General features: G+C 32.5%; 1 protein-coding gene across 1 annotated transcript; it reads right to left on the reverse strand.

Annotated features, from left to right (window-relative positions):
* Nucleotides 1-12,858: 12,858 nt before the first annotated feature.
* On the reverse strand, nucleotides 12,859-14,754 carry LOC139889844 (calcineurin B-like protein 3; the record flags this gene model as incomplete). Its single annotated transcript, XM_071872764.1, has 8 exons — nucleotides 12,859-12,958; nucleotides 13,287-13,399; nucleotides 13,667-13,747; nucleotides 13,819-13,871; nucleotides 14,031-14,139; nucleotides 14,326-14,385; nucleotides 14,469-14,551; nucleotides 14,706-14,754. Coding segments are annotated over 8 exons (606 nt in total), but the record flags the coding sequence as incomplete, so codon positions are not given.
* Nucleotides 14,755-15,168: the final 414 nt, after the last annotated feature.

A 15,168-nucleotide genomic window follows, 5' to 3' on the forward strand; every position in this document is an offset into this window, starting at 1 on the left:
TTAAGAGACTTAAACAAAACAAGATACCGATTGTTAAGGTTCGATGGAATGCTCGTAGAGGACCCGAGTTCACCTGGGAGCGTGAAGATCAGATGAAGAAGAAATACCCTCATTTATTTCCAGAAGATACGTCAACACCTCCAACTGCTTAAAATTTCGGGACGAAATTTATTTAACGGGTAGGTACTGTAGTGACCCGAACTTTTCCATGTTTATATATATATTAAATGAAATTGTTATTTACATGATTAAGTGTTTCCAACATGTTAAGCAATCAAACTTGTTAAGACTTGATTAATTGAAATAGGTTTCATATAGACAATTGACCACCCATGTTGATGGGTGATTCACGAACGTTAAAACTTGTAAAAACTATACGATGACATATATATGGTTATATATATAGTTAACATGATTTTATTATAAGTATGTATCTCATTAGGTATTTTAACAATGAGTTATATACATAAAAATGAGACTATTAATTTAAGAAACTCGAAAACGATATATATAACGATTATCGTTATAACAACGTCTTACTAGGTACATATGAATCATATTAAGATATTGATACACTTGGTTAATTATGTTAAATGATAATTAAATATATTATTAAGTGTATTAACAATGAAATACATATGTAAAAATAAGACTACTAACTTAATGATTTCGAAACGACATATATGTAACGATTATTGTTGTAACGACATTTAACTGTATATATATCATACTAAGATATATTATATATCATAATATCATGATAATATAACAATTTAACATCTCATTTGTTATAATAAACAATGGGTTAACAACATTCAACAAGATCGTTAACCTACAGGTTTCAAAACAACATTTACATGTAACGACTAACGATGACTTAACGACTCAGTTAAAATGTATATACATGTAGTGTTTTAATATGTATTCATACACTTTTGAAAGACTTCAAAACACTTATCAAAATACTTCTACTTAACAAAAATGCTTACAATTACATCCTCGTTCAGTTTCATCAACAATTCTACTCGTATGCACCCGTATTCGTACTCGTACAATACACAGCTTTTAGATGTATGTACTATTGGTATATACACTCCAATGATCAGCTCTTAGCAGCCTATGTGAGTCACCTAACACATGTGGGAACCATCATTTGGCAACTAGCATGAAATATCTCATAAAATTACAAAAATATGAGTAATCATTCATGACTTATTTACATGAAAACAAAATTACATATCCTTTATATCTAATCCATACACCAATGACTAAAAACACCTACAAACATTTTCATTCTTCAATTTTCTTCATCAAATTAATCTCTCTCAAGTTCTATCTTCAAGTTCTAAGTGTTCTTCATAAATTCCAAAAGTTCTAGTTTCATAAAATCAAGAATACTTCCAAGATTGCAAGTTTACTTCCAAGTTTTCTAAATCCATTCCAAGTAATCATCCAAGATCAAGAAACCTTTGTTACTTATAGTAGGTTATCTTTCTAATACAAGGTAATAATCATATTCAAACTTTAATTCAATTTCTATAACTATAACAATCTTATTTCGAGTGGAAATCTTACTTGAAATTGTTTTCGTGTCATAATTCTGCTTCAAGAACTTTCAAGCCATCCAAGGATCCTTTGAAGCTAGATCTATTTTTCTCATTTCCAGTAGGTTTATCCAAGGAACTTGAGGTAGTAATTATGTTCATAACATCATTCGATTCATACATATAAAGCTATCTTATTCGAAGGTTTAAACTTGTAATCACTAGAACATAGTTTAGTTAATTCTAAACTTGTTCGCAAATAAAAGTTAATCCTTCTAACTTGACTTTTAAAATAAACTAAACACATGTTCTATATCTATATGATATGCTAACTTAATGATTTAAAACCTGAAAACACGAAAAACACCGTAAAACCGGATTTACGCCGTCGTAGTAACACCGCGGGCTGTTTTGGGTTAGTTAATTAAAAACTATGATAAACTTTGATTTAAAAGTTGTTACTCTGGGAAAATGATTTTTATTATGAACATGAAACTATATTCAAAAATTATGGTTAAACTCAAAGTGGAAGTATGTTTTCTAAAATGGTCATCTAGACGTCGTTCTTTCGACTGAAATGACTACCTTTACAAAAAACGACTTGTAACTTATTTTTCCAACTATAAACCTATACTTTTTCTGTTTAGATTCATAAAATAGAGTTCAATATGAAACCATTGCAATTTGATTCACTCAAAACGGATTTAAAATAAAGAAGTTATGGGTAAAACAAGATTGGATAATTTTTCTCATTTTAGCTACGTGAAAATTGGTAACAAATCTATTCCAACCATAACTTAATCAACTTGTATTGTATATTATGTAATCTTGAGATACCATAGACACGTATACAATGTTTCGACCTATCATGTCGACACATCTATATGTAACGACCCGGATTTTTCCGATCATTTTATACTTATGAGATTAATATTTACATAAAATAAACCTTACCAACATGATAAGCAATCCAAACTGTTGAGACTTATGTTTTTGAAAAGAGTTTCACACAACGTTTGACCGTCCAATTTGACCGATGATATCACGAACTATATAACACACGATAATTATACGATTATGTATATGTACATATCTATACATATTTAACATGATTTAAGGATGGTTTAACATTTCATTGTGAACTAACAACAATGAGTTATAAGTATACTTTGAGACCACTAACTTAAGTTATCAAAACGATAACTATATGTAACATTCTTTGACATATATACTTACAATATATAATGTGTTGGTGATCTATGTCACCAATATGATTTAAGTGTAATGGGATTAATTTGTAACCAAAATAATCTTGATAAATATCGAACAAGTTTGGGGAAGTGTGGAGTGCACACTTGTTTGAACTTATCTTGATTATGACGGGGGTTCGGGGCAGCGCCCCCGATAAGCGGGGTCCAAGGGGTGGTAACCCCTGGCGGGGTCCAAGGGTCCAATTATTAAAAATGTCTTAAAATTTTATTTTGGCCCGGTTTGACCCAAAAATAAAAGCCCAGTTTTGAGCCTCTTTTACAGTTATAAACCCGTCCATATTTGAATTCTCGTTCCGATTCCTCAAAATTTCTACAAGTATATCTAGGGTATATGTAACCGTATCATACCCAACTTCTATACGTATTTACTATTGGTATATACCAACAATAAACTTCAATGATCAGCCACTAGACATGATGTTACATGTGGGAACCAGCCATTTAACCTCATGTGTGACTTTTGTGCAAGAAAACAAACTAAATCTCCTATATATCCATCCCATAATCATGCTATTTTGCACACACACATATACAATTTCATTTCCAATTTTCTTTCAAGTTAATTCATTCCCTAATCTCTCTTCATTTACCTACTCAAGAACGTATCAATATAGTCATCCGATTTCAAGGAGATTACTTTCAAATCTTTCAATCTCACTCCACCACTCTTTTGATTCCAAGATTTTTCTTACCTTTTCCAGCAGCTTTGTCCAAGTAACTTGAGGTAGTAACCTTATTCATAACCTTATTCGATTCATATTTATATAGCTATCTTATTTTGTGTTATAAAATTTTAACAACAAGAACATAGTTAGAGTGATTTCAAACTTGTTCGCAAACTAAATAGATCCTTCTAATTTGATTTTTTAAAAACACTTCAAGACCTGTAATATATCATATTATGACAAAATTGGATTAATCATATCTTGGCTAATTAACATAATATTTAATATATATTTACTTATGATTTTATTTTATATATTTCAGGACCACCCGTAAACAACACGAGAAGATTAATCATAAGACCTCATGATTGTACGCAACACGTCATTTGACAACACGGTACTTTATGTACGCAACACGTCATTTGACAACATGGTACCATGGGTCAAGATTAATTCTGATCAACGAATACGATGGGGTCTTTATTTATTTTATTTAAGCAACTAATTGTGGACCACTAACATCGGACTGCTAACTACGAACTAAGAAAATATTAAAAGTATTAAAAGTATATATATATATATATATATATATATATATATATATATATATATATATATATATATATATATATATATATATATATATATATATATATATGTAACGATTACTTGAAAAGAAAATATGTTGATATATTATATATATGGTTAGGTTCGTGATATCTATCGGAGACCAAGTCGAGTTAAATACCTTCAAGACAAAAGTGAGTATATAGTCCCACTTTTAAACTCTAAATATTTCGGGATGAGAATACATGCATTTTATGATTTACGTTATGGACACAAGTGATTAAATATATATATTCTACGTTGAGTTGTACCACTGGCATACTTCCCTGTAACTTGGTAACTACTATTTACATGAGGTATTGTAAACGCGAATCCTGTTGATAGATCTATCGGGCCTGACAACCCCAACCGGACTGGACAACCAGTATTCAACGGTTGCACAGTACTTCGTTTCGGTGACTACACTTGGTACGGTGTAGTAAGATTTCATAATAAAGGGAATATGTGACGTTGATTAATTGTTAAGTATGGTTATCAAGTGCTCAACAACTTAGAATATTCCAACTTTATGTTGACGTTTTAAGCATGTTTATTCTCAGGTGATAACTAAAAGCTTCCGCTGCAACATGTTGAATTTAAGCAAGATCTTGAGTATGCATATTTGTGTCAAAAATAAAACTGCATATCGGAGGATTTGTAATGTAAAATATGTTGGAGGTCGTATTGTTATTATCACATGTAAAGTTTGTAAGTCTAAGATTATCGCTAAACGATAATCATTATTAAGTTGTTTAAACCTTGTATTTGTAATAAAAGCTATTGTTTGTATTGTAAAAACGAATGCAGTTTTTGAAAAATGTCGCATATAGAGGTCAATACCTCGCGATGAAATCATATGTTATTGTATTCGTCCTTATGGTTAAGGTCGGGTTATGACACTATATATATTTCGGAACAACCATAGACACTCTATATGTGAATGTTGGAGTTAGCTATACAGGGTTGAGGTTGATTCCAAAATATATATAGTTTGAGTTGTGATCAATACTGAGATACGTATACACTGGGTCGTGGATTGATTCAAGATAATATTTATCGATTTATTTCTGTACATCTAACTGTGGACAACTAGTTGTAGGTTACTAACGAGGACAGCTGACTTAATACACTTAAAACATCAAAATATATTAAAAGTGTTGTAAATATATTTTGAACATACTTTGATATATATGTATATATTGTTATAGGTTCGTGAATCAACCAGTGGCCAAGTCTTACTTCCCGACGAAGTAAAAATCTGTGAAAGTGAGTTATAGTCCCACTTTTAAAATCTAATATTTTTGGGATGAGAATACATGCAGGTTTTATAAATGATTTACAAAATAGACACAAGTACGTGAAACTACATTCTATGATTGAATTATCGAAATCGAATATGCCCCTTTTTATTAAGTCTGGTAATCTAAGAATTAGGGAACAGACACCCTAATTGACGCGAATCCTAAAGATAGATCTATTGGGCCTAACAAACCCCATCCAAAGTACCGGATGCTTTAGTACTTCGAAATTTATATCATATCCGAAGGGTGTCCCGGAATGATGGGGATATTCTTATATATGCATCTTGTTAATGTCGGTTACCAGTTGTTCACCATATGAATGATTTTTATCTCTATGTATGGGATGTGTATTGAAATATGAAATCTTGTGGTCTATTGTTACGATTTGATATATATAGGTTAAACCTATAACTCACCAACATTTTTGTTGACGTTTAAAGCATGTTTATTCTCAGGTGAATACTAAGAGCTTCCGCTGTTGCATACTAAAATAAGGACAAGATTTGGGGTCCATGTTTGTATGATATTGTGTAAAAACTGCATTCAAGAAACTGATTTCGATGTAACATATTTGTATTGTAAACCATTATGTAATGGTCGTGTGTAAACAGGATATTTTAGATTATCATTATTTGATAATCTACGTAAAGCTTTTTAAACCTTTATTTATGAAATAAAGGTTATGGTTTTTTTAAAAATGAATGCAGTCTTTGAAAAAACGTCTCATATAGAGGCAAAAACCTCGCAACGAAATCAATTAATATGGAACGTTTTTAATCAAAACCTCGCAACTGCAAAGCCAATTACAAGAACTTTTAGAGCGTGGTTTCATTCGACCAAGCACATCACCGTGGGGAGCTCCTGTTTTGTTTGTCAAGAAGAAAGATGGTACATTCAGGTTGTGTATCGACTACCGAGAGTTGAACAAACTTACCATCAAGAACCGCTACCCACTACCGAGAATCGACGACTTATTTGATCAACTACAAGGCTCGTCTGTTTATTCAAAGATTGACTTACGTTCCGGGTATCATCAAATGCGGGTGAAAGAAGATGATATTCCAAAGACTGCTTTCAGAACACGTTACGGTCATTACGAGTTTATGGTCATGCCGTTTGGTTTAACTAATGCACCAGCTGTGTTCATGGACCTTATGAACCGAGTAGAATTGTTGATGAAACTGAACGAGGATGTAATTGTAAGCATTTTTATTAAGTAGAAGTATTTTGATAAGTGTCTTGAAGTCTTTCAAAAGTGTATGAATACATATTAAAAAACTACATGTATATACATTTTAACTGAGTCGTTAAGTCATCGTTAGTCGTTACATGTAAATGTTGTTTTGAAACCTTTAGGTTAACGATCTTGTTGAATGTTGTTAACCCATTGTTTATTATAACAAATGAGATGTTAAATTGTTATATTATCATGATATTATGATATATAATATATCTTAGTATGATATATATACAGTTAAATGTCGTTACAATGATAATCGTTACATATATGTCTCGTTTCGAAATCATTAAGTTAGTAGTCTTATTTTTACATATGTATTTCATTGTTAATACACTTAATAATATATTTACTTATCATTTAACATAATTAACCAAGTGTATCAATATCTTAATATGATTCATATGTACCTAGTAAGACGTTGTTATAACGATAATCGTTATATATATCGTTTTCAAGTTTCTTAAATTAATAGTCTCATTTTTTATGTATATAACTCATTGTTAAAATACCTAATGAGATACATACTTATAATAAAATCATGTTAACTATATATATAACCATATATATGTCATCGTATAGTTTTTACAAGTTTTAACGTTCATGAATCACCGGTCAACTTGGGTGGTCAATTGTCTATATGAAACCTATTTCAATTAATCAAGTCTTAACAAGTTTGATTGCTTAACATGTTGGAAACACTTAATCATGTAAATAACAATTTCATTTAATATATATATATATATATATATATATATATATATATATATATATATATATATATATATATATATATATATATATAAACATGGAAAAGTTCGGGACACTACAAGTGTGGGTGCCTAAGATGGGTGATTATCGACAAGTGTTACTTGATGAAGCACATAAGTCAAAATATTCCATTCATCCGGGCGCGACGAAAATGTATCTTGATTTAAGGAAAGATTATTGGTGGCCGGGCATGAAACGTGATGTTGTTAAGTATGTTGAGCAATGTGTCACGTGTTTGCAAGTTAAAGGCGAACACCAAAAGCCGTATGGTAAGTTACAACCGTTAGAAATCCCGAAATGGAAATGGGAGCACATTACCATGGATTTCATTACGAAATTACCAAAGACGGCGAGAACCCAATTTGATTCGATTTGGGTAATAGTTGATCGGTTGACGAAGAGTGCCTTGTTTCTTCCCATTCGGGAAGAGATATCATCGGAGACCTTGGCTAAATTGTTTATCAAGGAGGTAGTCGCTCGACATGGGGTTCCTATATCTATTATTTTGGATCGAGATACCCGTTTTACATCTCGGTTTTGGGAAATGTTTCACGAAGATATGGGTACACAATTGAAATTGAGCACAGCGTATCATCCTCAAACGGACGGTCAAACCGAACGTACGAACCAAACTTTGGAGGATATGTTACGGGCGTGTATTATTGATTTTGGTGGAAGTTGGAACGAGCACTTACCTTTAGTGGAATTCTCGTACAATAATAGTTATCATACCAGTATCGGGATGCCACCTTATGAGATGCTTTATGGGCGTAGGTGTCGAACCCCGATTTGTTGGGGTGAAGTAGGTCAAAAGGAAATCGGGAGTACCGATTTGGTGTTAGAGACGAATAGCAAGATTGACATGATTCGAGAGCATTTGAAAAAGGCTCAAGATAGGCAAAAGTCGTATGCCGACAAACGTAGACGAACGATCGAATTTCAAGAAGGTGACATGGTGATGCTTAAGGTTTCGTCATGAAAAGGTATTATTCGATTTCGAAAACGGGGAAAGTTAGCTCCTCGGTTTATTGGGCCATTTATGGTTTTAGCTCGTGTTGGTGAAGTCGCGTATCATTTGGAATTACCCGAAGAGCTTGCGGGGATCTATAATACATTTCATGTTTCCCATCTCCGTAAGTGTCCTGCGGATGATTCATCATGGGTGCCTTTGGACGAAATCGAGCTAAACAATAAGTTAGAGTATATTGAGGAGCCGATTGCCATACTCGATGAGAAGGTCAAAAGGTTGAGGCATAAAGAGGTTAGAACTTTTAAAGTTCAATGGCGTCGTAGTAAGGGTTCCGAGTTTACTTGGGAGCCCGAAGAATTCGTGTTGGTTTATCTTCCCTCTTGTCATGCGGCTTGGATCACGAGGACGCGCTCCGATTCAAGTGGGGGAGAGTTGTAAGACCCTCATCAGTTTGTATAGCAGTGTAAACATGTTACATAGTGTGTGGGTGAAGTTGTGCAGTTAAACAGAAGTCAGGGAGTGATCTGAGCTTAGTGCGCGCCGCGCACATCAAAGGGAGTGCGCCGCGCACCCTTTACTGTAGCCGGGTTCAGCCCTTTTTAATCAGATATTTTGATGGGCATTTTGATAATTGCACTTGTGGACGAATTAAAGGTAGTTTGGTCAGTTTGTGGAGTATCATTCACTCCATTTTCAACAACCTTATCTTCTCCACTTTAATTTAGAGAGAGATTGTGATTTCTTGAGTGAGAGAGCTTGAATCCAAGAGGAAGGAGCTTGTTTCGGGATAAAGTTCAAGCATTAAAGTTGTTCATCTCCTCTCTAGCTACGTTGTGGTTGTAGTGGTAAGCTCTAATCGTGATTTCCTTACTTTGATTTTGTGTAGGGTTAGGGTTTGGGTAAATGAAGAACATAAAACCCATATTTGTTGATTTTGGGTGTTCTTGGGTAAGATGGAGTCATGAAGACTCAAGGGTAACTAACTTAGGGTTTTAAAGTGTTAATTGATGTTTATGAGTCCTAATTGGTTAGTTAATTACTAGCACACCTAGCTAATTTTTAAATGGGTGTTAGTTGGGTTAGTGGATGACCCGAAATGGGTGTGTTGACTTCAAATGAGTCAAAGGGGTTAATGATTTACCTAGTTTGGGATTATGGGTATGAATTACCCTAATTGTGTTATAGTTAGTGTTGATAGACCTTAATCACTAGCTTTTAAGTGATTGACGATGGTCTTGACCCTTAAGGGGCGGTTTTGGTGAAAATGGGGCATTTAATGCATTTAAGTCATTAAATGCACTTGAGTGAATTGTTGGTGTTTAGCCCAACAAGTTTGTTTGTTGATTGAGTACTTATTGTATTAGGTACTCAGCTTTGAAGCATTCAAAAGTATAAAATCATCACCAAATCGTTGAGGTGAGTGGAATAATTATATATGTATGTATATGATTTATTTACTTGTGGGGTATGGGTTAAAGTTCGATGTTGACGATACCATTTCCTAGAATGTATTGTTGGTTCGTTTTGATGAGGGTTTAAGTTTGATGTTGACGATACCTCATGTATGGATTTAAAGTTCGATGTTGACGAAGCCATACCGCTATTGTAGTGAAATTCGATGTGGGTTTAAGTTCGATGTTGACGATACATCATATGTGGGTTTGAGTTTGATGTTGACGATACCACATTTATTAGGACGAATGGGAATTAAGTTCGATGTTGACGATACCATTCGTTGAGCTAGCCTTGGGATTCGAATACTAATGGATGTTGTGAACATCAATGCTTATGTATTGTGTTGTAACATATTGTATTGTTGCGTTATATGATATTGTTATACTAGCTTATGTTATCGAGGATTTAGCGTTATACGTTATAAAGGTATGCTAATTATGTTGCTAGTATGTATGCGGATATGTTGTAGGTCTTTTCAAGTAAGTTATATATGTATATGTATAATTATTGCATTCACTAAGCTTTGCTTACCCTCTTGTTGTTTATCTTTTTATAGGCTCGGGCGTTGATAAGGGTAAGGGCGTACGGTTGGATTAGAGATTTTCCGCTTGTTGTTTGATAGGGGACGCTTTTGGATGTGATAGCTTTTGGAGTTTGACCGAGATTTGGGTAGTTTAACCCCAAACACCATGCTCTCAGTGTCATTTGGAATTTAAACTAGTGTGGTCGAAACTCGAACTCTTATATGAAACACGTAAAACGGCCGATGTGGGCCCCGTTTTGTAAAACTCATTTTGTTATTGAATCGTGTGAGTTTTAATCATATTAACATGTTGTGAAAAGCGTTTCGTCTAAATATTATCCTTACCGTGCATGTAGGATATATCTCAACTGTATATCTTTTTTCTTTCTTTAGAGTTCATATTCTATTCTAATTCTAATTCGAATTCTAATCCAAATCTATCTATCTATCTATCTATCTATCTATCTATCTATCTATCTATCTATGTTCTATAGTTAATATTAAAATTCTAAAATGATGATGTCATTATTAGGCTAATTCTTTTGTTAAGAAAAAATTAAAAAGAAAAAGAAAAAAATCTAAGTATAGTGAGTGATGTCATTAATCTAAATAATTTTGAATTAAAATTAAATTTTATTAATTAATTATTATTATTAAATCTTATTAATAATTATTTTAATTATTAAAATTAAATAATTATGAATTATTTTAATTAATTATTTTGAATTGAGTACGAAAATGTATAAAAGCTAGGCAAAAAGAAACCAATTCTAAATTTATATTTTAATTCACACTTTTAAAATAAAATGACAACCAATATTAGCTCTTATTTTGCATTTTAGATGTTTGATGAAATGTTCAGTTGAACAGTTTCTTTGTCGGACTCTGTAGTTCCACGGGTCATTAAATTAAATGAATTTAACATTTACGTTCACTTAATACCTAAAACATATCATTAAACTGTTTCGTTTAAACAAACTCGTGGTTCCACGGGTCATTTCACTAGTTCTAATTTTAATTCTAATTCTAATTCTAATTATAACTTAATTTTAAATCAAATTTATTGCTTGGTAACTCTTTTCATCAAATGTCGACTTTGAGACGTGCGGTTACCTTATTTGAAAAAATCGGAATCAAAAGGTTTTTTACAATAAATAATGGAATCCGCCGGTTGCTCTCAACGAGATTCAAGTGAAAAGTTTTGAATGGATTGCGAAGTGTTGCAAGACTATCAAGATCGAGTGGCACCCGTGGTTACATAATACGCAAGCTCTTTTATGTATTTAATTGCGTAGATTGTAGCTAGGATGCAATCTTTGCATCTTATCTTATGTAATTCTTGTGTAATCCTATGTGGTCGTGTTGAGGGGATGTCCCCTTCATTGTACAGTATTTTCGTTGAGTTATTTATATAAATATTTGCCTTTAAAAAATATTAATTATAAATATTAATATGAAAGAAACTATAACCAAACACCCAATCTTCTATTCTTAATTGGTATCCTAATTTGACAATTGTAAGCTGATTCAATTTAAATGTTGGTATCATATACGTATTACATTTGGAGTAGTGGTATGTATCTATTAGGATCTAGTGGTGATGAAGATGAACAAATTGATTTTATTTGAACATCTCAATTTAGCAAAGGGTTTAAATGTTTGTGGTGATGAAACTGAATTTATGTGTATAATTAATAGTTTTGATTTGGTTATGGTTTTGGTTAGGTTTATTTTAAGACGAAATTTTGATTTGCAGGTATGAATATATTCAAAACTCCATTTGATTTGGAGAGAAAAAGAGCAAGGGCCTGCAGGGATGGTTTTAACATCAAATGACTAAAATACTCTCACATGCAAAGTAGATGACCAAATTCAACAGAAAAGAATAATTAAAAAATAAATAATTAAAAATAAATATAATAACTAAAATGGACACTGAAAATAGAAGACACCACTTTCTCGTGCTCTAAATATAATCAAAAAGATCGGATTTGTAACTTGATTGCAACAAAAACTGATTGAGCATTGCTCATTGATGTGATAACATCACAAACTAGCTTGTGAATGGTTTATTGACCAAGGATGCTACAGATGCATTAATTGATTCCAAAGTAACAAAAACTGACATTTTCGTTGTCAAATGACCAGAAACCAATAGAAAAGGAAACTTCCTCGCTTGAGCACATAAAGAAAACAAAAACGCGCAGGTGTGATGTATAACCCCACTTGGTCAAAGTATACACTTGTGTACCACTAGTATATACTGGGGTACAAGCACCTATCTATGGCCAACAAATTTCTTATTCAATATTGATGGTAAAATAAATGTGTCTATAAACAGATAATTGGAAGTTTGGAAGTAACATGATCAAATAATTTAAAAATCCAAAAGTTTATCCACAAACTCACCTTGATTGTGTTATCAAAACCAGACATGGGAAACAAAACCATAAAACAATTTAGGTACACATGATCCTGCTGGAGGAGGCCTTCTTCATCCACATTCACACCAGAACAAAAAAAACACAAATCGTTCACTTCAATTGCATATCTTGCATTACGTATCTTCTACTCTTGAGTGAAAAACAAAGCTTGGAAATGTCGTCGTGATATCCCTGTTAATAATAGCATAATTTAAATTAGTCCAACCAATAAATCAAAATCCAAATTATTCAAAATTGTTCATACATATGCTATGTGACATGAACCATTGATAACCATTAACATTTACATTCTATCTCATATCAAAACAACTGAAAACAAATTCTAACACATTCTTAAATAATGACAATATGTAAGATTCTAGTGAACCAAGATGGAAGAAGAATCGCAAGATTCACAGAACATACCAAGATGTTAATTGTTGCAATTCATATAGGCATGCGATTTTTCAAACATTAATAATCAAAGTATTGGAAGCTTTTAATAACAAACAGAACTTACTTGAGATACTGGAGCGTCATATTTTTTAAAAGGGATGGATGCCGTATTACAAGACTCCTCCATTCTTCTTTGTCAATCTTCCCGTCATGTTTTGTGTCTGCTTCCTCAAATGTCTAAAAAAGTAGTTAACATTGGTTATTTTGTGCAGGAAACATCATGGAAATTAAATTTTCTAAGATTACAGAGGGTGCAATTTCAATTCATTTATGTAAAGTGGGTTAATTTGAGGAGAAAATTATCAATAACAGATAACAGATCATATTAAAGGATAAAATTTCAAATGTTTAATAATCATTTAAAGTATACTGAAATATTTACGACATCCTATATTGTTTAAAAAAAGTGGCATCAATATTTTGGTAATATTTTCAGGTAGGTACCTTATCAATGATGCTTTCTATGACTTCGTCTGAAAGATTCATACCGGATTCAGCAAGAGTAGCTACCACCATTTGCTTGACCTACATGTTGACCAAATCATCAGTGTGTTGATTTATACACTGTGGTACACGCACATAAGAATTGATATTACCTCTTGTCTCTCTATAAAACCTTGCTGTTTAAGATCGTAAAGTTGAAAGGAAACTGCAAGTTAAGAAGTAAAGAATAAGAGCCATCAGTTAAACAACACACACACACACACACGAAAAGAAAACTATTTTCATAGAAAAAATATATCAAATAAACAAACCCTTAAAAAGATGGCAACTTTATTCTATTAAACAAAAATATATTTCGGCTTACATTCAATCTTAACGTCAATAGGAGCGTTAGGATGGAATACTGAAAGTGCACGAGCAAACTCTTCAAAGCCCAAGATTCCATTATGCTTCGTGTCAAATAGGTCAAAAACCTGAAATTGAGCAGTAAAAATATTTCATTAAAGAAAAGAAACAATTTTTTTTGGTGTTTGAAAACAGGATTTCTGCATTCGATTAAGATGTCACGTTTTGGATCATGCACATGTAAATTCCACCATCTTTTTTAAACAAGTAAATCATAAACTCATGAAAATGTTTGGTTATCAAAGTAAAAATACCCGATCCGCAAACAAGCTTTCCTTTTTATTCGTCTTAAACAATGCCAACTGAAATTCTTCCTGCAATGTAACATCAAAGTTAGATTCTTAAACCTGAAATTGCCCTATCGCATAGAATAGAAGAAAGGAGCATCAGTATGGACCTTATTAATTAGCCCATCATCGATAACTGCGCTGCTAATCTTCTTAAATAACTCATAAAGTGCCTCAATTTCACTTACACTAACTGCATTAACAAAAAAAAAAAAAAAAATTAACCATTTTTCAGTTGGATGTCACCTTCCATTTCCATGAATGAATGAGATAAGCATAACCATTAAAGGTTAATCTAAAATAATAATATTTAAGTTGTGACATGATTATATTAAAATAGTGCATACACACGGTCTCTCTAGCCAAAATTTCAGGATCTTCAAGGCCTCTTGATTGTTATATAGATAAATTTAATATATTTAGTTTATATATTTTATCATGACCACTTTAGGGGGCGGGGGTGAAGGGGGGGTTTACATGCAACCGAGGCAAAGACAAATCATATCCTAGCTAACTTATATTGAATATATCTACAGTTGTAAAAACAAAAATGATAGAGAGACAAAAAAGAAGACCCCTACTGTTGAAATACAAATTATATATACAAACATGAGTACAGTTATTAATAAGAGAAATGGAATGAACGCCCATTTAGTAATGCACCTGACGCGAAATAATGTTTTCATCAATTCACTCAACTTATGTCAATTGGTTGGGGATTTTCTTTTATTTGACCGTTTTTCTGTGGTTTCTAATATTTCCCCCTCTGGAACCTCTTCTTCTTCCGGTTCCTCTTCTTCTGGTTCCCCT

Source organism: Rutidosis leptorrhynchoides, chromosome 2 (assembly GCF_046630445.1).
Source record: "Rutidosis leptorrhynchoides isolate AG116_Rl617_1_P2 chromosome 2, CSIRO_AGI_Rlap_v1, whole genome shotgun sequence".
Lineage (NCBI taxonomy): Eukaryota > Viridiplantae > Streptophyta > Magnoliopsida > Asterales > Asteraceae > Rutidosis > Rutidosis leptorrhynchoides.